The sequence below is a fragment of the Pygocentrus nattereri genome, chromosome 1 (assembly GCF_015220715.1).
Source record: "Pygocentrus nattereri isolate fPygNat1 chromosome 1, fPygNat1.pri, whole genome shotgun sequence".
In the NCBI taxonomy this organism is placed as follows: domain Eukaryota; kingdom Metazoa; phylum Chordata; class Actinopteri; order Characiformes; family Serrasalmidae; genus Pygocentrus; species Pygocentrus nattereri.
In genome coordinates, this window is record NC_051211.1 from 39,076,907 (window position 1) to 39,103,299 (window position 26,393).

At 39.3% G+C, this 26,393-nt stretch overlaps 1 protein-coding gene across 1 annotated transcript in view; it reads right to left on the reverse strand.

Moving 5' to 3' along the window:
- The window catches only part of LOC108425352 (LARGE xylosyl- and glucuronyltransferase 1), an 88,864-nt gene extending 62,848 nt beyond the window's left edge, over positions 1-26,016 (reverse strand). Inside the window, exons 1-2 of the mRNA XM_017693941.2 lie at positions 25,278-26,016; positions 5,720-5,907 (exon numbers count right to left, since the gene is read on the reverse strand). Coding sequence (XP_017549430.1) covers positions 5,720-5,825 — 106 coding nt within the window. The 5' untranslated portion in view covers positions 5,826-5,907; positions 25,278-26,016. The remainder of the gene's footprint in view (positions 1-5,719; positions 5,908-25,277) is intronic.
- Positions 26,017-26,393: the final 377 nt, after the last annotated feature.

The following is a 26,393-nucleotide window of genomic DNA, read 5'->3' on the forward strand; positions in this document are numbered from 1 at the left end:
TCCGAACACCTTCATGTTCTCTCTACTCTGTGATATGAGCAGTCAGAAAAATTTGGAATCAACTTGGCGATAGGGCATCGTCATGGAAACAGCAAAACAGAGCACATATAAAAATGAGTGCTATTAAGGAAGGAGAGATTTTGCCTTGATTTGCCTGTGGCCAAATACTAAATATTCATGAGGAGAATGCAAACGAGACAGGAGAGACCCCACTGTTGTCATGACCACCTATTATAAGTATGCTTTGTAACAGACAGGTCAAAAATTCTCATGCAGTCTCAATGGATGTAAAGGTACTTTTCCTTTACACCGCATACTGGATGGTATGTTACATTGCACAACTGCATTATAAATTCATTTAAGGGGAAAAAAACTTCAACAGAACTATACAATGAGGTGAGTTCATTTGTATTTGAAAGAATGTGTATGCAATTAACAATTTCTCCTGTTTTTGTAATGGATTTGGTCCATTATGACTTCCACTAATCAATTAGTTGGCAAAAACCAGCAGATGTGAGCTTGGTAATAATGTTTCATTTATCAAATTAAAATACACTGATTACCTTCCTTTTTTTTCTTAAAATAGGTTTTATTCAAGGCACAGCAACAGATTTTATGCATTGCCTTGAAAACTTCATTTGTGAAGGTGCAGAAACAATGAAGCAGCAACACATCCAAGTCCATGATATATTTCTGTATCTCTCCTCTAAAGATAAAGCAAAAACAAATAGCTTATAAAGTTTATGCAACATCATATAATAAAACAATGCTACAGATCACTAACAGTGAAGTCACACACACACACACACACACACACACACACACACACACACACACACACACACACACACACACACACACACACACACACACACACGTCAGTCCACATTTGATTACTGGAAATAGAGAAACCTCAGTGACCTAAAGCTCTGTTTGTGTGGACAGGAGGATAAAACCCTGACAAAAAAAAACTAAAAAAACTTCAGTGCTAGTGTGTACCTGTGTGTCAGTATAAACACAGCTCTAAAAATGCATTTTCAAAAGAGTGATGTCCTATATCAAGATATTAATATCTGAGATACTGTATCTCAACAGATTGAGTTTCTGCCATGGATGCAGTGAATATTCTCCCTCATATTCTCGCTTGAAGGTTGCGTAGGCTGCTTTCAATCACTTGGATGTAAATTATGTAAATATTTGGGTCTCACAATCATCATCAACCAAGCTAAACGATAATTTGATTCACTGGCAACAAATTTTTGTGATCACAAATCAATAATATTGATTTGTTGCAGCCCTAATATGTATTACATTACACTTTGATACTACAAAAACATGAGTGCCTTAACATGGTCGTGTTGCCACAGAAGCATGTTTGTTAAGGATGTGACTGAGAAGCTCTGGTGGAGCTTGACTGGTAACTTACTCTAGCTGACGTTAACTAGTTCCATATATATTTCAAATTACATTCAATTCAATGAAGGATTGATTAGCTGAAGCAGGTAACTGTAAATACTGGACTTCCTTGTGAAGAGCTTTGGACGTTAGGTTAACATATTCACATACATCAAATTCTGACAAAGATTTGCAAAACATTTAGTAAAGTTTGTATAGTAAAGCTGTTAGTGTTTTTTGAACAAATAAATGCTTACTAGGGCTGCAACAAACAACTAATTTGATAGTTGAATAATCAATTGATTACTGAAACAAATACTCGATTATTCGGATTATCACCACATTACCAGCTATCAGCTTTTAAATTTAGCTTGAAATTGTTTTATGCATTTGCTAACTAACAATAAAGACAATAAATATGAATAACATTCAAGAATTCACTGTTTTAATGAACTTTCCTGCTAATAAAAATAAATAAATAAATAATGTATTTTTCCTGTCAAAACTTCTAACCAAGTAGCAGCAATAAAATAGAACAAAACTAAATCAGTTTTCCTGCAATCAAGCAAATTAAAAAAATCTATCTGAATTTAAATGTTCATTTTAAACAGTGCAGTCTGTGATCTGTGCATTTTGCTGTCTGACTACACTTTACTGCAACTAAATTCTACAATCACAGGTCTTTAGTGAAACAGTAAAGACAGTATCGCTGTGCTCCTGTGAGAGTCTCGCTCTCCTCCGAGTGCGGCTCTTCCCCGCTGCAGAGGAGACGTGCCCTGATGGAGGGGAGTGGAAAGTGGAGAATTCCTCTACGAACAGTAAAATTTGAACGATTTTGTGTAAACACTTCATTTCAATGGGACCCTTAGCCCAGCTGCCCTGTGTGTTCACAGAGAACTACCTCCTTTAAACTGTTTGCGAGTGGAGCCCAACGTTCGCAAAGAACAGAAAGCTTATTGGATCTGCTGTGTTCCCTGAATCTGAACGCACCAGCGTCCTTGACGCCAAGACGATGACGCGGTGTTTAAAACTGTCATTTGAAAAGTGAACAGGGTCGCTGTGAATAATAGTTACTGGCTTCTTGTTCCAGCTCCATTAACGTTTACAGAGAACCTGCATTTTGAAACAGAAATTGTTTGAGCTCGTCTCAGAACGTGGAGGAGGACGGTTTGTAACTAGCTCACAAACACACCTACCCCTGTGTCCCAAACTACACACTTCTGTATAATTCTGTACACACTACACTAATGAGTGCACTTCTAATGCTATATTACATTGGGACGTAGCATATTTTACTGAGATTAATCTTCACTCAGTGAGTTTCCTCTTCAGATGCTCCAACATGGAGGGCGTGCTCCCATAGTCAGCTGAGGTTGGCTTTACAAATAGTACAACTACAACCTTTTTTCTCCTGAGTTTAGCGCCCACACTTTTAAGGATTTTGTTCTTGAGGCTGCCGTTGTGCTGTTGTTAACTCTCCAGTAAGCGGTAATGTCAAAAAGTTCCTAATTAGCGTGATACAGATGCTAAATGATGTCATCAACTAATCAACTATTAAATTAGTTGCCAACTAATTTGGTCATCGGTTTTAGTCGACCAAGTTCGAATAATCGGTGCACCCCTAATGCTTACTGCCCTCATAAATACCTTGAAATATCATTTCACATATCCTAAGACAGTAAAAAAAGAGCCACATTATTAATGATTCGTTTTTTCATTCAACTGAGCAAAGGAAACAAAAACGTCTCGAGGTAACGCAGAAACAGAGGAGGTTGTACTTAGTTATCCTGACCTTAGAGTCAGCCTAATATCTGAGCTAGCAGTAAGCTCAGTCTAAATACAGAAGCACCTAATTCAATCCACTTTGAAAACCTTCTCTTCTTATCAGGCAAAATACCCACTCAATGCATTTCTGCATTATGGAGAATGACAGTCAATTTATTTAATCTGGGAGGGTTAAGGAGATGACTGTTGCAGGGCTGGCATGCAGAAATATTTTAAAAAGGTAGGAGAGCCAATTCCTCCGAATAATCTCCCAATAATACAACTCCCATTCTGACTGCTTCACTTCTCTCCCCGGGTACTGTGATCTGAGGGCAAAGCAGACACAAGTGTCACCAAATCTAATGACAAAATGATACAGTGTGGAAAACGAAAAGAGAAAAGCAAGCCCTTTCCAGAGAGAAATCGCCGTATCACAGCTCCGCTAGCTTGTGGCGTGACAATGGCAGTTTGGTTTTAAAATGGAGTGGAAAAATGGCTCAGAAAGGGCTTGGAAAAACTAGGCTGCACATCACAAATGCAAAAAGGTGAATTATTAAAAAAGAAAACGGAGACAGAGCAATTTCCTTTGAGTGCAGAACCAGGTACGTGTGAGCCAGTAGACACAGTAGCCAAAGTTTTACATGTACAATAAGGTTACCTTCCTTACATGGAGTGTAAAAACTGCATACACTGAAGTGAGTAGCAGTGGTGTAGGAGAACACTACATTTGTCTTACTTGACACCAATTAACTTTGTAAAGCTGTCGGGAGTCCTTGAAAGTGCATTTACACTACACTGAGCAAAGGAGGCGTCTGCAGTCTGTTCCTGAAAGGAGCTTTCTGACCACAGTCTGGATTCATAAAGAGCAAACACGGTAGCACTGCAATCATTTATTAACTACAGCAGGCTATGTGACAAGCTGTGCTGCTACACTGTTATTGACTGCTGGGAACAAGACTGGACTGATATGAAAACCCTGCAAATAATCTGTATTTTCATGTCTGCCAACACCAACTGTGGTTCTGTTACATTAGAAAAAAAAATGCACATGCAGATTCATTTCACCTTCACCAAATGTGGATACGCGCACCGTGTTGGAATTAATGTTATTACCTTTAAGAGAACACACAATTCCCCTAGTCTGCAGTTTGCGTGGAGTTCAATTTGGCCTAGTTCTACAAATGTAGAATACTGTAAAATAATTACGTTCACTGGACACTTCATTAAAAACACTTACATGAACTCATTGGTCACTTCATGAGCTCCAACTACCATGTACTGTATTGTGTAAAAGTGAACAAGGCACCTCATCATACTGGTTAAACCCATTTATCTTGGCAGTAAGTGTGGTTTTGATTGTCATTTAAATAAAAGCAAATAAATATAAATATAGTACAAAATAGTAGTTTCATTTGGAAAAAAATTGATACATAACTTTATTGATAGATTCCTACTGTATCTTAATTTGTTCATGACCTGCATTTCATGCATCTGTGCACTTAAATGTAAAGAACCTTTAGTAACTTTAACAACAAAATCATTCCGGTATGTTCGATTTTAATGTAAAGCATTTTAGGAATTCTTGGAGAGATTAATGTGATTCTCAAATCAAATCACTGGTAAAGAACATTACAGGCTAAAACAGTGAGCAAACCTGCTTGGTCATTTATTCTTAAAACATTACAGGAAAAAGCTTCATAGCTCTGCCTACATTTCACCAGATATTTATAAAAAAAAAGGAAAACATAAAAAAAAACAAAACAGAAGCCGAGTAAAAGTGGTGAAGTGAAGTAAAAAGCGGTTTGCAATTCTAAAGCTGAGACCATTACGCAGCACACTATTTGAAGCGTTCAAGTTCACTGAACCAAAATCAGAGGCTTAATAAATAATTCACATAACTAATAATGTGAAGGCAGGCAAATTTCTCTTTCGGCCACAAAGTCATTAAAACCTACTGGACTAAATCATCTTGAGGAAGTAATCAATTTCAGACAAGGTACAGTGACTCAATTCATCACAGAAGAAAAATAAACAGCCTAAATGAGTCTGTGATGTACTTCAGTGTGCTTTTCAAATTAAGCCAAAGAGATGTATTACGACATTCTCGAGGCTTCCAAATGTTTAGAAAAGCTCAGCAGAGTGAAGATCTGAAGCAACTCACCAGCTCTTGAAGCCTTAATGTCATTATATTTATTTTTTTGTTTTGCTTTATTACAATAGAGCTTATAATAAATAAACAGTATAAAATAATCAGTGTCATATGTGTAGTTTTTTCCCCACATAGTATTTCTCTCTTTTTTTTTTACTGCTGCTACACCAATACCAAATGTCATAGTAAAATTATGCATGACTCATTGTGCTAAACAGCCAGTCATCTCTTACTTTCGATGTAGCACTTTATTCAATTCATATTGTTAACATCTAATTATTTTATTTATGAACACAAAATTGACCTGTTACTGATTGAATAACTGTGGCAACTGTCCATATGCTACAGAAACATCAGACAGAGATTAGGTAAAAAACAAACTCCAGTTTTCCTTGAAATGTTTTTTCTTACCTGTAAAGTTGGCAGCAGACAGGTAGAGCCAGGTGAGGGCTGGGATGAAGAGCAGGGCGAGGGACGCAGCCAGGAACTTCCTGCGCCCACGACAAATTCCCAGCATCCTCTGGGGCCGGAGAGGACACGATCAGGAGGCTGAGAGACCTCTATGTGGGCAACAGCTGTTCGCCAGGAGGTACATGGCACTGTGAGAAAGGACAGAGTTACTGGGAGGCACACCTCTACAAGAAAAGCTTGACTGTCAAAGCAGACAATCCAACTCAGAGGTAGGCTGAAATGTTATCAGGAACACACGTGTTCAAATCAGCCTGAAATCAAAACTGATTTTTTTTTTTTACCTCGTCAGCTCATGTACCTGGTCATATGAGGTTTCATTACATATCACTATATGATATGTCAGACAAAGTTGCCTTTTTCTAATAAGCACCCATCAAAATGTAATGGCTTTTGCCCACCTATAAAACAACATCTGACTTCTGCACCAGCGGTCAGGGAAAACGATATTAACCAACAATATCACGTTTAATCTCCCCCACCCATCATCACACGAAATACTCTTAACTCAGAGAGGTATGCACAATAACACTGGGATCATACTGATAGAGTTGGGCAACATGACACATGACGATACTGCATTGTGATAAATACAAGATTTCAAGCTGATATTTGATTGTATTTGTATTTATTGTGCAACAGAAGAGCACAATGTTTAGGTGGTGCTGGGCTACTGTGCTAAATTATCTGCATTTTTTCATATTTCTACACTGATAAGCCTACAGAAATAACTATATGCACCTGTAATGGCAAGCTAGGTGGATGCAGTCTCGTTTACGCACGAGCATCAGCAGATACATACATGAAAAATCTTTGATATTGGTGCTTCCCTATCAGAGACCTTTTGTAGCACTGTTTCACTCAGAAATACATCAGTCTTCAGCTTTCAGTTTACTACAAAAGTCCTCAGGCATCCTTCTGACAGAAGTTAGTTTCATGCTTTTCCTTTTAGTTTATACAGTTTTACGTTATACTAGTTAGATCATCACCATCCACTAAAGGAAAGCCAAACACAGTGTAAAAAGAGGAAAGCAACTCCAAGAGGCACTTTTTGTTTTATATGACACACCAAGTCGTTCAACTCAGAACAATCCCCATCTCTATTTTGTGAACAGTCACTGCAGAGGCAGAAAACTGAGAATTCAAAACAAATGACTAGTGGGGGCAGACATTGAGAGCATATTTGGAGGAGGCATCTCATAAAGTAAAAATGATTTGGGGTTTTATGAGGCCATTCCCGCAAAACTGTGTGAGGAGTCTTTCAATGCCAATAAGTGATACTGTTTACTGTCTTCACTAAAAATATCAAAGCCAGCTTTCTCTTGCAGTGTGGTGCGAGTTTAACTGGAGGTGAAAGTGACTTATAAACACAATCCATCTCAGGTGTGAAGCTGTGTTTTTGAAGGGTGAATGAAGCCAAGGCCATCGTAAAGATGGAAGTGTACATAGTGTAATGGAGAAAGTGAATTAATGTGTCGTGAGGAAAGAGGGAAAGAGAGCCAGAGAGAGAAGACATAGGAGGAAGTAAAGAAGAAATAAGAGCAAATATAATTACTTTATTTAATGGCTTGCACTCTTGCACTCTTACATTACTAAAATAAGCCAAATCTGAACTGTAGTTCTTATAAGACTTTTCTCTGCACATGGCATTAAGAAGTTGGTCACAGGTAGATGGTTCAATATCATACGTGACAGGGCTGCACAAGATATCATTTGCTAGTACTGGCCTTTGCAATTCTAATATTGTGTGAAATACAATATGCATGAGCCTCTAACGAATGAGGGTGGTCTTGGGCCCTAGGGTCTGACTGATAGGAAAAGTGGCAATGCCCTTATCTAATGCCATCATTAGAGAATATCTTGAAGGAACCCGTCTTGTTATTGGGGTAACATCATTCCTAGACCAAAAGAGTTCTTTGAGGCCTTTATAAAGAAGACTGTAGGTGCTTATGAATCTGGAAAGGAGTTTGAAAAGTGTTCCCAAAGTATAAAAGTCCATCCTTCCAGTGCCCAGAAGATCATCTACAAGTAGGTCATATTTAAAACCACTGCCAACTTGTCCTTGCCAGGGTGCCCCAGAAAATTTAAACCAAGAGCAGACTGTAAGATGCCAAGACGTTTTTAAGACCCCAAACATTGTGGATGTCAGAGCACACGTATCTACCGTTAGAATAAGACTGCACAAATTTGATTACACAGGAGGTGCACCAGGAGGAAGCATTTGTTGTCTAAAAGCAAATGGGGGGTTTGAATAGGGCTGTACATGCAAGAAGGCCCTCAAACATTGCACGTTTGCACAGTGAAAGAATTCTGCATATAGTGGACAAAAATGTCCCCAGTAGATGCCAGAAACTGGTACATAGTTATAGGAAACATCTTCGTAAAGCTGTTTCTATCAAAAGGGCAATAGTTACTGAAGCCAGGGTTGTTAAATACATGCTTGCAAAAACTTTGATTTCTGTTCTATGACAGAACATTTAGAGTTTAGTTGATGATCAAACACTGATATGTCCACACATGTCAAAGAAGTATATTTTAACAGAAAATCACATTTATTTGAGACTTTCCCCCACTAATAATAACCCATCACTAAATGGATGATGTGCCATCAGCATTTCTCATGTTCCAGATGAGTTTCTATAAATGTTTTGGCAAACAAGGATTCAAAGTGATCCAACAAATGTGAATTATTTTGGTCAAAATAATGCAAAACACATAAATCCGTGATCAAGCCTGTATCTGAATTACAGTTTCCTTTTTTTTTGGAAATTATTATTTATTAGATCACAAAAAGATTCACGACTTCGCAGTCAGGCCACAGTAAAATTAGTATCCTTTTAATGGAGAATCCCCACTCAGAATGCTTTGCAGTCCAGGACTAGATTTAATCCCCATCTTGGAAACCAACCCCGCATGCTTACACCAATGTTTTAGTCCAAATCACGCAGCCCTAGAAGATGATAAAAACCCACAGAGCTCATCACAGAATATAGCAATTAATTATGCAATGGTGTATCCGTCCACACATACAAGATTCTGGATGACTGTGGAAGCTTGTGTGATACGCAGGCTGAATTTTTCTTTCGAGTCAGCACTAGTGAAGGGCATGAGGCCTTCATGTACATTACCATTACAAAGAAAAGCAGGGCAGCCAGAGGCAGAAGCTCAGAGGTGAAGAGCCTTCTCAGTGTTTCCTCCAGCAGCTCTCAGGCTGGAGTTTACAGCGGCAGACAGTCATGCTGACACACCAGCACCAAAACATTCTGCGGGTGGATAATGAAACCCTGCTCAGCCAGAGACATACTGATCATGGGTTACGGCACTGAGGTCAACGCTCAACTGCACAGAAAAAGGCATGCAAATTTGTGTTTTACTAGACTCCTTTACATTTATACTGTATGGTGTCAGGAATTGTGCTAGACATAGTGATATGGTAATAGGCTGTTGCGATATATTACAGCGCACCACTTTTTCGGACTATTTTATAGGCATTGTCAGCACTCTTACAACACCTAAAACAAGCGTATTTAGACCAATTACAGAGAGCCTATTAAAAAACAACCGCTAACTGCATAATGCATAAACTGTTTCACCTTCTAAGTTGTTCATTTTTGAGAAACACTAAATATAGTTTGAAAAATGATTTTACTCCGTTTTTTTCATAGCTTTGTTAAAATAAGGCATTTCTGTGTTTCCTATTTAAACATATTTGCAGACCTCAGAAAAACTAAACATTGTAACACATACCACATGTCATAAAATGCCTAGTAGTGTAATTATTTTTTCCTATATCGTCCACTTCTAGCTGGTCATCAAACTTTGCATGAAACTACTATTTTCAGGAGGTCCACTTAAAACTAGAGGTGGGCCATATGGCAAAAAGTCCAAAACATATTCTCAATACCCAATATGCATCACAATATTTTATTTTTCTGAGCTTTGATATGTTGGAACAAAGACCAGAAGAACAACAAGTGCCATATTTAAAAATTGCAATAAGCTTCATGAAAATAATGAGCTTCACATACTACACAAACTCCAATTAAGCAATACTGATTATACTCTCTTTGTAATGAAACATGCACTAGGCTTTAAGTACTGAAGATTTCCTTCATCTGCTCAGAAACTACACACAATCAACTCCAGAAATATTGGCACTCCTCAGGAAAGTAAGCAAAATAATCAAATATAGGCAACACATCCAAAAATGCTATTTTTCCACTAAACTTTTGAGAAATTGATAAATAGAAGTTAGGACATTTCAAGTTTGTCATTCGCACATGTCAGGACATTTATGCATTGAAATGCTTGTGATGAGGCTCAGGTAATCAAGTAAATCAAGTCAAAATAAAATAAACAAATTTAAATAAATATATATAAAATACAGAGAAAATATACACAAAATATAGAGACAATATACATTTTAAAGTGACTTAAGTGACTGTTATTGTTTTTTAAAGTGACTTAATGTTAAAGTGTTATTGTCCATAGCAGAGATAATATGATACAATAATACTGGCAGAGTGACTGAGTGAAATGGTAGTTGGGGACGGACCCACAGCTTCACAGCTTGTTCAGAAGCCTGACAGCCTGTGGGTAGAAACTGTTCATTAACCACGTTGGTTTAGCCTGTATGCTACAAAATCTACTGCCTCATGGCAGGATGGTGAACAGGCAGAGTCCTGGGTGACGCTGTCTGACCGGATCTTTTTGATCTTCCTGAGGCAGCAGGACTGGTATACGTCCTGTAAGGCTGGTAGTTTGTTACCTATGATGGATTCTGCCATCCTCACCACTCCTTTAAGGATCTTGTAGTCACATGCAGTGCAGCTGCTGTACCGGACAGTGATGCAGCCCATGAGGATGCTCTTTATGGTGCCTGAGGTCTGGCCGTCAGGAAGTCCAGTATCCAGTTGGAGAGATGAGAGTTCAAACCCAAGTCTGTGAGCTTAGGAATGAGTTTGGCAGGGATGATTGTGTTAAATGCTGAGTTGTAATCTATGAACAGCATTCTTATATAGGTGTTCTTCCTGTCCAGGTGTGTGAGAGCAGTGTGTATTGTTAATGCAATGGCGTCATCTGTGGATCTGTTGGAGCAGTATGCAATTTGGTGAGGGTGCATGGCGGCTGGAAGGGTTGAGCACATGTGAGCTTCGACCAGTCACTCGAAGCACTTCATAACTGTAGATGTCAGTGCAACAGAGGGTAGTCATTCAGGCAGGTGACAGATGATATCTTGAGGATTGGTTAAAGACCAGATTGGTTAACTGCCCTGAAGGATCTCACCACCTCAGACAGGGGAATGAGGAAAGAGCGCAGCTCTCCTCATCTACTGGGAGTTTCTCAGCAGGTGAGGTGTTAGTTGCCTCTAAACGAGCATAATGAACATTTCATTTATCTGCAAGTGAGGAGGAAGAGCCCCTATCACAGATCACACCTTCTTTGTAGTCAGTGATGGTGCGCAGGCCACTCCACATACGTCTGAGATCAAAGCCAAGATAGTTGGATTCCACTCTGTCCCTGTAGCTCCTTTTGGCCAGCCTGGTGGTCCTCTGAAGGTCATACCTGGCCTTCTTGTAGTTAGCCAGGTCACAAGAGTTCCCGAGCTCTTAGTTTGGCTCGAACCTCAGCACTGATCCAGGGTTTCGGGTCGGGAAATGTTCTGATACTGATTTTTTGTACAATATCTTCAGTGCATTTATTGATGTAGCTTGTGATGGAGTCAGTGTATTCATCTGCGGTATTCCACTCTGTGGATTCAAAGCAGTCCTGAAGTATGAAGATGGCCTCAATCCATTGATAGACTGGTCTGAGAACTGGTTTTGCCTGTTTAAGGCACAATCCCATTTCACCCCTTGCCCCTAAGACTTAGCCAAACCCCTCCCTTTTGCACGTTCACTACTAGGGGTAGGGTTGTCCCGATTGCTGTTGAGATGGAGGGGTAGGGTGAAGTGTTGGGGCTACATGGCTCTTCAAACAGAGATTTTTCAGAGGCTGCACTACAAACGGAGTATTATGAGAAAATTCCCAGAATACCATGTGAATCATTGGCAAGATGGCTGCACAAGCGGCAAAAGAGACACATAAATGTAAGTATTTCTCTGTTAAAATGCCGCTGTATTGTAAGAGAATCATTGTAATAGCGTTTTATGGTCATTTCCTTCATAACATAAAAATCGCTAGTAATATGCTGATGTCTTGGTCGCTACCTGGTGAAATTTCCTGTTCCACCTTAAATGGTGCAGCAGTTACATTCTGGTACGTGAGGTTGCCTCACCATTTAAGGTGGAACGGGTAAATTCAATCATGAAGCTGGCGATATATCACCGAAGAATTCTTGGTGGCGATAATAAATAATTGCCCCCTCTTTGAAGGCGTATGATGCCCTAAATGTATTTAAGCAGAGAGGAGCTGAACTTCACCCTCCTCTGCTGTCACTGCAGACGGGCAGGGTCGCCTGTAGAGCAGCATTAGTAGCCGTTAATGAAGTTATGTAGTTTCATGTAGTTTGTGCTCTTTTTTATACAGTGACTCGTTTGATTGATTGATTCATAAAACTGAAATTGTGAATGAAGCGCAAGCGCCCACGCCTTTTGGTCTCCTTCGGATAAATGGCACAAGCGTGTTGGTAAACAAAGAGGCAGAGAAGTTGCGAATGGGCAGCCGCTCGCATCCGAGTGCGAGTTAAAGTCAGTCTTGAGCGATGATCAGATGTTCAAAAAAAAAAGATGCTGAGCTGCATAGAATGGGGAAGGGCTACAACAAAATAGGTCTGCAGTTGAAATTACCAGTAAGCACAATCAGATCCATAGTAAAGAAGACTCAAAAGCATTGAACAGTTGAAAATTTGCATTAATGACACATATTGCCCCCAAGCACAGTGACGATGATGCTAAGAGAGCCCAAAAATCAGTTTCACAACTGCACAATTTAATTGTGTTTCACAGTGAGACACCAAGAGCTTTTTGGTTGAGTTCCACAAAAGAAGCCCTTCCTGAGACCAATACACAAGAATCTGAACTTTGCCAAGCCCTGGAATTCCATCCAGAACAGTGTGCTGTGGTCAGAAGAGACGGGTGGCTTTCTGGCCATGCACACCATCATGTTCGGCGAAAAGAAGGGACAGAGTACAAAGAATGGCACCTCATGCCTCATGGTAAAATATGGTGGTGACTCTTTGATGCTTAGAGGCTGTTTTGCTGCCAGTGGCCCAGAGGCTCTTGTTAAGGTCAATGACATAATGAATTCTAATCAGTACCAGAACATTTTAGATAAAAATAAGACAATGACTTAAAGCACACATCAAAATCAACAAAGACATCAACATAAGGCAGCAGCATAAAATCAAGGTTTTGAAATGGCCCTCATTGCCCTCTCAGTCTCCATACTTCAACCCAATTTAAAATCTGTGGTCTCAACTGAAGAGGGCAGTTCACAGAAGAAAACCCAAGGAAATCAATGAGTTGGAAATCTGCATGGGAGAGTGGTCCAAGATCCCTCTACAAGTGTCTAGAAAGAGGCTGAGTGCTGTCATTCTCGCCAGTGGAGACTCCACCAAATACTGAAATTTGGGCTTCCAATATTTTTGGAATCTGCATTTTAATGAAAGGAGACCTGTACTTTGTTCGAAAAATCTTTTTGACAATAAAAACATGAGGCATACTCATTTGTTTAAGCCCAAATTATGACTATATACACTGTATGTGTAGTTCTTTTAATATGTTAATTTTAGCTCATTTTATGAAGTGTGTCAATATTTCTGGGGTTTACTGTAAAGTATGAAATAATGCATCAAAGGTGAAAATTATCATATTGCTCATCCCTACATAAAAATAAGGCAGTCACCCTACAATATACTGCCAAAAGTACCTGCCAAAAACCTGAACAAAGGTCAAGGGAAACGTTGACATAAAACTAATCCATTTTAATACATGTTCTTTAAAAAGACCAGTAAAATACACAATGTACCATTTCATTAGTTGTGTTTGAAGTGCACCTGCATTCAGTACACTGAATAGTTATTAGCTTGCCAAACAGCTTTAATCACAAATGTTTTGCCTACCAGCTGTTTATCATTCACATCAATTGTATTTCTTCAATCAAATTTCATGCTGACTACCTTCTGATGACATGACAAAGTGGCCTTGTTAGACTGTTCCATTTTGCATTAAGTAATACAAATAAGGACAGTGCCACAAAGAACTCATCCTGCACAGCTGCAGTCTAGCTTTGGGAACGTAGCTACTGGCCCTACAGGACTGGAGCTGAACAGCCCTAGACCACCAGACACTTCCTGGTAGACACCAGCACTGTGGAGTTTAGCTTCACTGAACATACCTGATTTAAGTCATCAGCTAAACTCCTAAGAACCTCTGCAGAGCTGTAGTCCTCCAGGACCTGAGTTTGATCTAGGCTTTTATTTTAGTATTCTAACAGGATGGTCCTTTTAAAAGCAGTTTGGTATAAACACAAAGAATCTAAAGAACTAAAACCTAAAGTGAGGGCCTGAGTGAGCTATGGAAACTGACCCTGAACAAGTGCACTATGATACTGCTTTTCAGTTTTAGTGCTTTTTTAGCAACATTCCTTTCTGGAAATCTGATTTGTGCGTGGTAAACATTTACAGTACTGTTGAAAGCTTCCTTTAGTGCAATTTTAAGAGACGAAACAGATAAAAAAGTTATATTGGGCATATTTTAGCATATAGTACTTGTACTCAGGAAGCAGGGGTTCATTTAAATAACTTACATAGGTAAAATACTGTGATAGGGAATTTGATGAATACCACCCAGCACCCAATGCACTGTAAATGTGCTGACCTTCTACTGTAAAGCACTTTTTATTGAATTTTTGAGGAAAGTGGAAGTGGTGGTATATAGTACAGGGCCTAACAGCATAATAATTTTTTTTTTTTTTATTATGCTTGGAGCTGTTTTTCAAACTTCTTATATGGCCACTTTCCCAGACACAGATTAAGCCTAATCCTAGGCTAAATAGAATTGTAGTGGTGAAAGACTATTGCCATTACTATTCAGTCCAAGACTGTGTCTGTGAAGTACACAAAGATTATGTTGTAATCTACAGCATCCTGTATGGCCACAGCAGAAACGTTATCTACAACATTACGTGCAACATTCAGGCACTAACTGTTTATTCGTGAATTACACAATTCTCTTTACTATCTAAACTGGCTGCAGCTGTAAAACCGCAAGCCATATTTTGCTTATTCTAGTTTTATGTATATAATGATTCCTTAAATATGCCATACATAACAGCACATAAACACAACTATTAGCCTACACCACCCAAGAACTATTTCCCTTTCTTGTTTTCCTGGCACAGTGTCTGCATATTTATACTTTTTTTGCTACAATTTATCTTTCCATATACTCTCAAACCACTCCCTCTCCACTTTGTCAAAGTACTTCTTTTTGAAGCATACTTGCACTGCATTTTGAGTAGCTTTTGAAGAGGAAAGTGCTTCATAAATAAAAGATGCATATTGGGTCATAAACACAAGGACTGCAAACTGTGTCAAGATGTCTTTGGGTTTTTTTTTTCTCTTCCCCCTGAATCTGTGAATCAGCTCACGACATGAAAGAGTTCACATTCCAATTTCAAAATGTGATCAATTTGAACCTGTTAATCTGTGAATTATCAATTATCACACTTAACCACCAAAAAAATAACTCCACAAAACTAGGCCACCACATTCATTCCAGATAAAGAATGATGCCCTATTGCTATAGCAACAAAGTCACACACAAGGCTGAGGTTCTCAGTTTCAGTAGATTTCTTCATCTTTCTGATTTCAAGCACAGAAGAGTATCAGAAGTAGGGCTGTATTCAAAACGTCGATATGGCAATATATCGCAGAGAAGCTCATGGTGGTATGGACATCGATACAGTGGCGGCTGAACTGATATTTATAAATGTACTTTTACACGGCACGAGTGAAACAGATCCTGCAATCCGGTTTGAGCGCACATTTTACAGCGTCCAACATGCGAGAAACAAGTGTTCTAATAGTTATGGTTTACTCTTTATTTATTATGTGTACAAAAAATGTACACTTTGGTCTGATGGCATTTTAGGGCCACTTAATAAAAATGAAAATTGTAGACTATGAGAATAAAGTCGTTTAGAGAAAAGAGTCAGACGGTATAATATTTCTAGAAAGAAGTGGTACCATTTTGAAAAAAGAAGTCGTCGATTTATGACATTAAAGTGGCATTAATACCAGGAAAAACTGCAATGTTATGGCCAAAGGGAAGGCAGCACCTCCTCATGTTAAAATGAAAGATGTCGAGGAGTTGGTAGAGCTATACTTTCATATCGATTTCGCCTATAAAGAAATAGTCTCTCTGTCTCTCCTGCACATCAGCACCAGGCTGTTATTAGTATAAGACGTAGCTGTGCAGGAAACTGGTTATTTAGAAGTAGTAGCTATCAGTGGCTTCATCTCCATGCCATTCAGAGAGGGCATGAAGTTTTACAGACAATGAGAAATGATAATTAAAACGATCGATCCACAAAGAGACAGGAGTATGTCGAACTCCGACGGCAGTACAGAAACCGAGGCTAAGCAGTCACAGGCAGGGCAGCTGCTGTACCAGTGATGCAGCCCAGGATGATGCACCATAGATAACATCCTCATGGGCTGCATCACTGTCTGGTACAGCAGCTGCACTGCATGTGACTGCAAGGCCCTTAAAAGAGTGGTGAGGACGGCAGAAGCCATCATAGGTAACAAACTACCAGCCTTACAGGACGTATACCAGTCCTGCTGCCTCAGGAAGATCAAAAAGATCCGGTCAGACAGCGTCACCCAGGACTCTTGCCTGTTCACCATCCTCCTTTTAGGCAGGAGATTTTGCAGCATCCAGGCTAGAACAACCCGGTTAATGAACAGTTTCCACCCACAGGCATTCAGGCTTCTGGACAAGCTGTGAAGCTGTGGGTTCTTCCCCAACTACCATTTCACTCAGTCACTCTGTCAGTATTATTATATCATATCATCTCTGCTATAGACAATAACACTAACATTGTCACTTCAAAGAACAATAACACTGAGTCACTTAAGGCACTTTAAAATGTATATTGTCTCTATATTTTGTGTATAATTTCTCTATATATTGTGTATATTTAATATATTTCAATTTCTTTTTTATATTTTACTTCTACTTATTTACTTTTTGTAGAGTGATACCTGAGCCTCACCACAAGCATTTCAATTCATAAATGTCCTGACATGTTGTGCAAATGACAAACTTGAAACATATTTTTTTGGGGGGGACAAAATAATGTTTGCAATTACCAAAAAAACACAAACAAACAAACAAAAAAAACCCACAACAAATAAATGAGAAAATTATGCCATTTCTTTTCTAATTCTGTATAGCAAACGTATCATATCATGATTCAAAAACAGCAATCAGTATCATACTGCAAAATCTGCATATACTTACATCCCTACAAAGCATACCCTGAAGCTCCCTCTGCGTTATTAGAGGGATTGAAAAGTGCTCTATAGTCATCTCTCATACTTCATTTATTCTACTTTCACACTTTCTGTGATTAATACAGCCCAAACTGCTTAACATACAGGCTCAGTTCAAACTGCATTTCAAAGGTCTCGGCGCTGTGACTTGTGCTATGTATTTTTGGAGTTTATCGGATTGGTAATTTTTAATAAAATTAAGTTTAAAAATTAAAAACCTCCCATAAGAATGAACGGCGGAATGTTCAGAAGTTCAAATTCTAACTGACATCGTCTCACAGTCTCACAGACACAGCTGTCACGCAGGAAATCTGCTTTAAAATCCGTAAACTCTCACCTAGAAACTCCATTTCAGTTTTAAATGGTAGAGAAACTTGTCATTTCTGAAACTTCAAAATCTCTCATCATTTTATCAATTAGCTTTGGAGTTATGAGCATTTGTCTGGCACTAGGCCCAGAAAACTGCCCCATTCACTCCCATGTAAATTTCTCAAAATCAGAATCTGCTTATTTCAAGATTTTCTCTAACTTGTCCTAACTCAGACATTTTCTTCTCAATACACACAACATTACACCAAAATAATCCTCAAGGGTCTTATCTTACACCATCTATCCGGTTACGTGACAGAGTAAACATTTCCTGAGTTATGACTGTTGGTTGATGAGGGTGCAAATCAGACTCACACAAGGCTTCTCCACTAAGAGCTGCATAATAACAGAGTGGCAGTTCATTTGAATGACCCCCCCAAACACACCTCTCCCTCTCACACACACCACACAGACACACATACCTAAGGAGGTGTTGTTCACCTACACAGAAACACACACAAAAACACATGCAGCTCTTTTCAAGCACTCTTGCAGTGACTTCAGGAAATGCACATCTAGTTAATATTACTGTTGCATTTTTTTAAACTTACCATAGAAAAACTTAAGTAAGCATTCATTTATACAGTGTCATCATCATTCTCTCAAACCTTATTTTTTCATTTATTATTACAGTAGGCATTGACCAAAATATCTGTTGCACATTTGGTGTGTTTTTCCACTGTATTGTATCATATTGTGTTGCTTGTATTGTGAAGTTGCTGACAATACTCAGCCCAAGTGAGAAATAGCCCCCAAAATAAATGAATAAATAAAGCCACACATCAAGCCTACAGACTACATACTACTATATTGGTTCTTTTTGCTCACTTGTGTGAACAAACAAAACCCACCAGGAGGTGACAGGTAATCTCACATAGTCTAGTGAAGAAGTTAAACTAACACTGACACCTAGAGACACTTACAAAGCCCCAGTTCACTGACCTTGCCCTATATTTCCCGCAGCTTAGCAATAAGGTAGAACAGAGCTTAGTCTCATGGGACAGGTGACAGGCAATCGCGCACTGTCAGGTGAGGAAGCCAAACTGATGTTGGCACTGTGAAGCTCACTCGCGTTTACAAATCTCCGATTCAGGGATCTCGCCCTATATTTCCCGAACAGCTTAGTGAGGAGGTAGGGTAGTCTCGAGGGATATGGACCAGTACTGTCAACTGCTACTTGTTAAGGGGAAATAAGCAAGAACAGTCAATTCTGAAGGGCCAAGCTAAACTTAGTAAAGGGAAAAAAATAAAAAGTAGCTCTCCTGAAGCTGCTGCAGCTCACACCATCAAATAATGAACCAGGCAGATGATGATATTCATATTTAGGGATGTAAATGATTAACTGACAAATCAATCATTTTTCAACCCGTTCTATCCTTTTAAAATATATTAATTGTTTCATTTTAGGTCATTTTCAACAACAGTTTCTACCTGATTAGGTGGGTTTATCATCCAATTTAAGAAAAGTTTTTAAATTGTACACTAGGGCACAATAAGAAACTGGTGCTGCCAGAGAGGCATACTAAAAAAATGAAGCGTGCAGCTAAAATAGTCTGTTCGGGATCATTTTTCAAGAGGGCGACAGCTCAGCTACAACAATGTTCCACTATGTTTGGAATCAAAGCGTGATATTTGAGAATGGACAATCGTATTGCTCAACAAAGCACTGTTTAACTAAAACCATAACAGCATAAAATTTACAGATATAAAATTTTTCATTTATATTGACCAATATTATCGGTTAGCTGAACTTCTAGCTCCCTAAAGTCGCTATCAGCTGCAGAATTTTTATAGGGATCGGCCTCTAGCTCTGACATGGGAGTATGTTTAATTCAGACCATTTACGAGATATACAAATACACTCACCGGCCACTTTATTAGGCACACCTTGCTAGTAAAAGGTTGGACCCCCTTTTGCCTTCAGAACTGCCTTAATTCTTTGTGGCATACTTTCAACAAGGTGTTGGAAACATTCCTCAGAGATTTTGGTCCATATTGAGTTGATAGCATCACACAGTTGCTGGAGATTTGTCGGCTGCACATCTATGATGTGAATCTCCCGTTCCACCACATCCCAAAGGTGCTCTATTGGATTGAGATCTGGTGACTGTGGAGGCCACTGGAGGACAGTGAATCCATTGTCATGTTCAAGAAACCAGTTTGACATGATATGAGCTTTGTGACATGGTGCACTATCCTGCTGGAAGTAGCCATCAGAAGATGGGTACACTGTGGTCATAAAGGGATGGATATGGTCAGCAACAATACTCAGGTAGGCTGCGGCATTTAAACGATGCTCAATTGGTAATAAGGGGCCCAAAGTGTGCCAAGAAAATATCCCCCACACCATTACACCACCACCACCAGCCTGAACCATTGATACAACGCAGGATGGATCCATGCTTTGATGTTTATACCAAATTCGGACCCTACCATCTGAATGTCGCAGCTGAAATCGAGACTCGTCAGACCAGGCAACAATTTTCCAATCTTCTATTGTCCAATTTCAGTGAGCCTGTGCGAATTGTACTCTCAGTTTCCTGTTCTTAGCTGACAGGAGAGGCACCCGGTGTGGTCTTCTGCTGCTGTAGCCCATCTTCTTCAAGGTTCGACGTGTTGTACGTTCAGAGATGGTATTTTGCATTCCTTGGTTGTAACGAGTGGTTATTTGAGTTACTGTTGCCTTTCTATCATCTCAAACCAGTCTGCCAATTCTCCTCTGACCTCTCACATCAACAAGGCATTTTCGTCCACACAACTGCCACTCACTGGATATTTTCCTTTCTTCTGACCATTTTCTATAAACCCTAGAGACGGTTGTGTGTGAAAATCCCAGTAGATCAGCAGTTTCTGAAATACTCAGACCAGCTCGTCTGGCACCAACAACCATGACATGTTCAAAGTCACTTAAATCACCTTTCTTCCCCGTTCTGATGCTCGGTCTGCACTTCAGCAAGTTGTCTTGACCACCTCTACATACCTAAATGCATTGAGTTGCAGCCATGTGATTGACTGATTAGCTATTTGTGTTAACAAGCAATTGAACCTAATAAAGTGGCCGGTGAGTGTATATGCCTGGCCACACTTAACAATACTACGTTCCACAGTCTACACAAGATATTTAACATCTCCATGCTTTAATACAGAATTCAGCTAATAGGCTACCTGTGCTCTCAAGTGTGTGCACATCAAGTACTTCACAATGGCTTAAAGCATCAGATTTCAGAATGAGTACCATCTGTTTTATAATTGATATTTTGATGGGTTGCAAAATTTGCATCCCTATTGTATTAGAGCAAAAAAAAAATCTATATATCTATGTCCTATTATAGCTCCTTTCAATTTAGAAACTGGCCAAATTTATAATTTGGCTGAATGGTGGATCTGAACAGTTTCCTGCATCGTACACTGACAGTCAAGTATGTTGAACCTTCTTCCACATTATCTACTGTGTGAAAATCAAGCCATTCATTCCTTTGGATTGAATCTCATGTTTGTGTTTATGAATTCCTTCCATCTCAAGTTCTCACATGTCTAGGTGCGAACATTTTGATAAACAGTGTCTGTTAGTACTTGGTTTTGACCTTTCAGTACCAAATTTCAGTACTTTAATATGCAGTCGTAGCTCTGGGGAAACAGGTAAACATGTTCTGCAAACTAGACTGCTAACTGGCTGTCTTAATTACATTACTGAAGCGTAATTTTAATGTCAGTGTTGCGTCCTGTGTCTGGATGTTTCCTTTTCTCTCTCTCTGTCTGACTGTTTTCAGGTGGACGTTGCTGCATGACTGACGTCTCGTGTTTTCCGGCATATGACTGGCTCTTCCAGTTGGCGCTGGTCATAAAAAGCCTTTGATGTCGGAGCAATAGTGGAACGTTTTTTTCTTATTCTGCCTCACACGGTTTCGCTCCCAAGGCTGCCTGCCAGTCGACAGTCCAGTTATTGTTGATTTGCTGGCCTACAGGTATCTGTGGGCCAGTGAAGACACTTTTGTAATTTTGTTTCTTTATTTAGAAAGGAAACGTAGGGGTGGCCTGCCTTCTTGTTTGATCTGTTGGACTTTGTTTATTGGTAGTGTAGTGAGGGTAGTGGTTTTGTAATCCCCCCCTTTTTTGTGTTAGTAAAGCTAGTTATATTTTTCTGTTTTCAGGCTTTTTTTGTTTGTTATTTTGGGCCTTGGGCCCCTGAAGTTATGTTTCCTTTGTTTTTTTTTGGTTTCCTTGCTTCAGTTGATTGCTGAGAATAATTCTGATGACTGGATGAAAGTGCAAAGCCTCGAATAAATTTTCAAATCTGTAATTAATGTGTTTATTATCACTATTTATTCATTCTTTTTTTTGCTCTGGTCTGGCGTCTGGGTGGGCAGTCCTGCTTCCTATTTGTGCATCTCACCCCTAAGAGACATTTCAGTGTTTCTTGATCAAGTCTGCAATCCATTGCAATCGGTAAAAATACCCACTTCCAACATCTCACACTAATTTCTGGTTTAAGCCACTTCCAATTTGAGTTTGTAAGTAAAAGGGAGGCATCAAAAAATAGTGGAAGGCTTATTTCTCTTTGTTAAACACTCACATGCAATAAAATGTAAAAGTTTCCCCATCATATTTCCCCACCGAAACGCAATGTAAATAAATGGAATGTCATTCTGCTAGTTATACAGAACTTGTGTTGGTCACATTTGGTTAAAAAATGAAAGAAATAGAGGGTTAGAGCACACAGAAAATGAGGTTAGGAGCTGTCATTCTGTAATGGCTACTGTCCCAAATTCAGTACTAACTGAAGTTGTCTTGGTGACCAAACAGATAAGATTTCAGGGTTAGGCTGTTTCTGTAACAGAGCCCCTGATCACGCACCCTCTTTACCATGACTACACACCTGATCACATACCCCTTTACCATCACTGCACACCTGGAGCTGTATTACACAAACGTCCTCTCTTTTGTTCCATGTTAAGATCTGACGGGTCAAGAAAAGATTTTTCACAAATTCGAGCTGCACAAATCCAGTCCTGGAGGGTCCAGCAGTTTGGTAGTTCCCTTACTCAAACTCACCCACTACACCTGGCAAATGAACAGATGAACTGAATCAGGTGTGTGTGAGCAGGGAAATCATCAGATTGTCCTTGACACCAGAGGCCCTCCAAGAGTTATGTACGCCATATTACAGAACAAATCCCACCTTCATTTAGGAAAGATGTTATTGTATGTTATTACTTATTGTAGAAATCCTTAAGTCCTCGATCAAGGTCAATAATAACTTATGTCCATTACCAAGCAACTGGAGGTATGTGCACAGCCAATCAAAAGAAAGCTGGTTAGGCAGCCCACCGATGCAAAGAAAATGTCAAAACTACAGGCTAATTAACTGGAAGTTGGAAAAAGTTATTAAACAGCTTCCCATGCTGTTTAACAGGGAATCGTCGCTCCCTAGTTTCAGAGTTTCCATTTCACAGGCTTCAGACCGTTATTCCTGCTAGTGTTATTCCTCTTAGTAAACAGGCATGCAACTTTGTCTGCTCATTATTCACCACCATCACTGCAGTGTTTTATTAGACAAGTTTTCACCGACATTAATATATTCAGGTAATACAGAATAAGAGGGAATGGTACAAAGCGTCTCCTCAGTGTCTGGGATTTTTTTGATTTAGGGAAAAAGATCACTCTCACGAGTGAAACCACTGTTTTACAATATGAATAAATGGAACACCATTATGCCAGGTACGGTGAACATCTGATTTAAAACAATGTTATTATATTTTCAGTAGAGTGGCAAACAACAGAAATGAAAAGGTAAAACAGAAGTTAGGAGACCACGGGGGTTGTGCTAACATTAGGACAGCTTTTAGGAAATTTTATTTAGCTAGAATGGTTCTGTAATGACCGTTTTCTCATTTGGAATTGATGAAAAAGTATTGTTTGTAATAGTATCTGTCCTAAATTGCATTTTAAATTAAACTGTCATGGTGACTAAAAGATAAGACTTAAGAGTCGGGCTCTTTCTGTAATACAGCCCCTTCTCTTTAAATTCTTTCCATCTTTAAATCTAGTTCCTTTACTTTACATGCTGCTGACACCCATCCGTGTACATTGTTTTGTTGTCCTGTCTCATTAGCATCACGTATATTTATACTGAGAAATGACAAAGATCCCAAGATGACTTGTTGTAAATCTCTGGCAACTAAAGGAAAGAAGTATGCAATTATATATAGTTATATTACTAAATTATTTACGCATAAAAACACCAGTAGCGCTACAACAGATCTCCTTATTTAAGAAATGTACCAACGTGTCAGTAAAATGTACTAAGGTATCAGTAGTGGTATCACTCATGCCTGCCATCAGCTGTACTTTCTTTCCCTTCACTTCTTTCTCTTCATCCAATGTGTTAATAAAAAGTCTTAAAGACGTTTGGAAAGTTTTGTTATGAAAACACAGCAATAGCCCAACAGCCAATTCACAATAATAGAAAAACCAACCTTAACGTATTATCAATTGCCAAACATGAGACCACATTCAGAAGCTTCTGAAATTAAAAGCATTTTTCTTTGTTAGAGCATTATCCAGGTATAATACAGGAAAGGAGCAAGTGACAGTGGAAGAACTGAGACACATTACTCTGCACGCTTAAATGATTAATGCACAGCATTCCATGCACCAACATTCATAATATGCAGAATTCTTCGGACATAAAGTGAATATTTTAAATAATTAATGACAGAAGAAAAAAAGCGATGAGTGCCACATAATTATATTCTGATCTCTTTTCATGGCCCAAAGGCCCAAAGGAAATATTATATCATTAAAGCCTTAGAACTGTTACAACGCCCCGTTATATAACGTTACACTGCTTAGACTCCTTCAAATGACCGGGTTCTGATACGTTTAGAAAGCCCATCACTGATGAAATCACCTCACTGTGTACAGTTCCAACCCACAATCCATTCAGAGTGAGATATGAGACTTGTTTCTTTTCTATGGTACTTAAAGGGCCCATAACCTAAAACTTTCTTCATTTTATTCTTCACTCACTGGAGATATTTTGCAGTTTTATGTGGCAAAAGCAGTTTAGAATTTATGAATAAGAATAAGAATTGAATGAATGAGAATTTATGATGTAGTTTCTACACAATCATTTTCCTCTTTTTATCGCCTACAATTGAATTAAAGTGTTATCTTTTATTACTATGACTGATATATGCAAATGAGCTCTGTTTTGATTGGCAACCCTGTATTGGGACTCATTCAAAAAGCAGTCTAACTGAAACACTCCTGATAAGCAAAGTATGAACTGGCAGGACTAAACTGATACAGGCTGAATAGGCAGATGTATGTAAATATAAACTTTTGTGACAGACTGCTGATGTTGTACAATATTTAAAGCTTGACAAATTTTGAATTCAGTCTAAAGAAGTCTGTGAGAGAGAGAGAGAGAGAGAGAGAGAGAGAGAGAGGGAACAGAGATGGAAAGATAAAGAAACAAAAAGAAAGAAATTCTGACTGAATGGTGGTCGTATTTTTTAATTCAATCTAACGTTGTCAGTGAAACGTTAAAAAAATCCTGGATATTTCTGCATAACCTAACTGGGTTAACTAAGCTAATACCAGTGCATTTACACTCATATTTACACTCACCGGTCTGAGAGTGAACAGGTGTCGACTTCTCCTCTCCTCTTCTCGATAGGTTTTCAGTGCCAAGCAATGGAATAAAACACCGTCCACAAATCAGAAACACCGGTTTCTTTCTCCAGTCGCCGTCTATTATTAGGTTTCCACCATGTCGAGCGCCAGCTGGCTGTGTGTCAGCCCGACAGTCAGCGCAGAAAGCCGAGCTCGGCTCTAACGCTGCTACTGTTGTGCCCACGGAGGCAGCTAGCGAGCTAGCCTAGCTACCGTTACCCAAAATAAAGCCTTTCCATATGCTAGCGTGTGCTAACGCTTCAAAACATCGCTCCTGAAACACATGACTCTCCTCCTCAGACAGATAAGGAAGAAACACTTGTGGGCCAATTTCTGAAACGTGCAGCTAAGCCGTGGGTCTACCTACCCGAGCCAATCATACTCTAAAATCACGCGCACGGTTTGCTAGCACTGCGGTACTTTAGTATAAAGAAGTAACGTTAGCGCTACAGTCTGTGGTAAGTTAATGTCTCCACTCATTACCTATATCCTCTAAACGGAGTCGTGTACTGGGTGTGTTAAAAGCACAGGAATCCCTCTGGCGGAAGACTTATTTCGAAGGCAGTGATTGTGTGTCGGACTTCCAAGACGGCCACCAACACACAAATTCTTCCCGGCCTCCTCCAGTCCTGACAACGGAGAGCAGTCCAATGGCTGCGTGCTCCATCCAGCGCCGCCTCCCTCCGCCTGGATCACCCAAAACCTGGAAAGATTTGGATCGAAGCTAATTCCTGTCCTTGTGGACTGTGTTCCATTAGCATGAAGGGGAATGGTTAACATGTCAGAGTCATTCCGAGTGGTTTGCTGAGAAATGCTCCATTCTAGAGAAACTTGGAGCCAGAATTGTTCACAGTGGTGTTGATAGGAACCAGACGTCCACCTTTAAAAGCTGCCACACAGAAAGATTCCATGTAACGGTTATGAATACACTGCCTGACGCCTGAGCCACTGTTTTACAGTAGTTTTTTTCCTTCAGATTTACCACTATTATATCAATATCAGACAATATAAAATCTCAAGACACATGTAGGTGGTTTTGAATAGTAAATAAAATGGCTATATCTGTGTTTC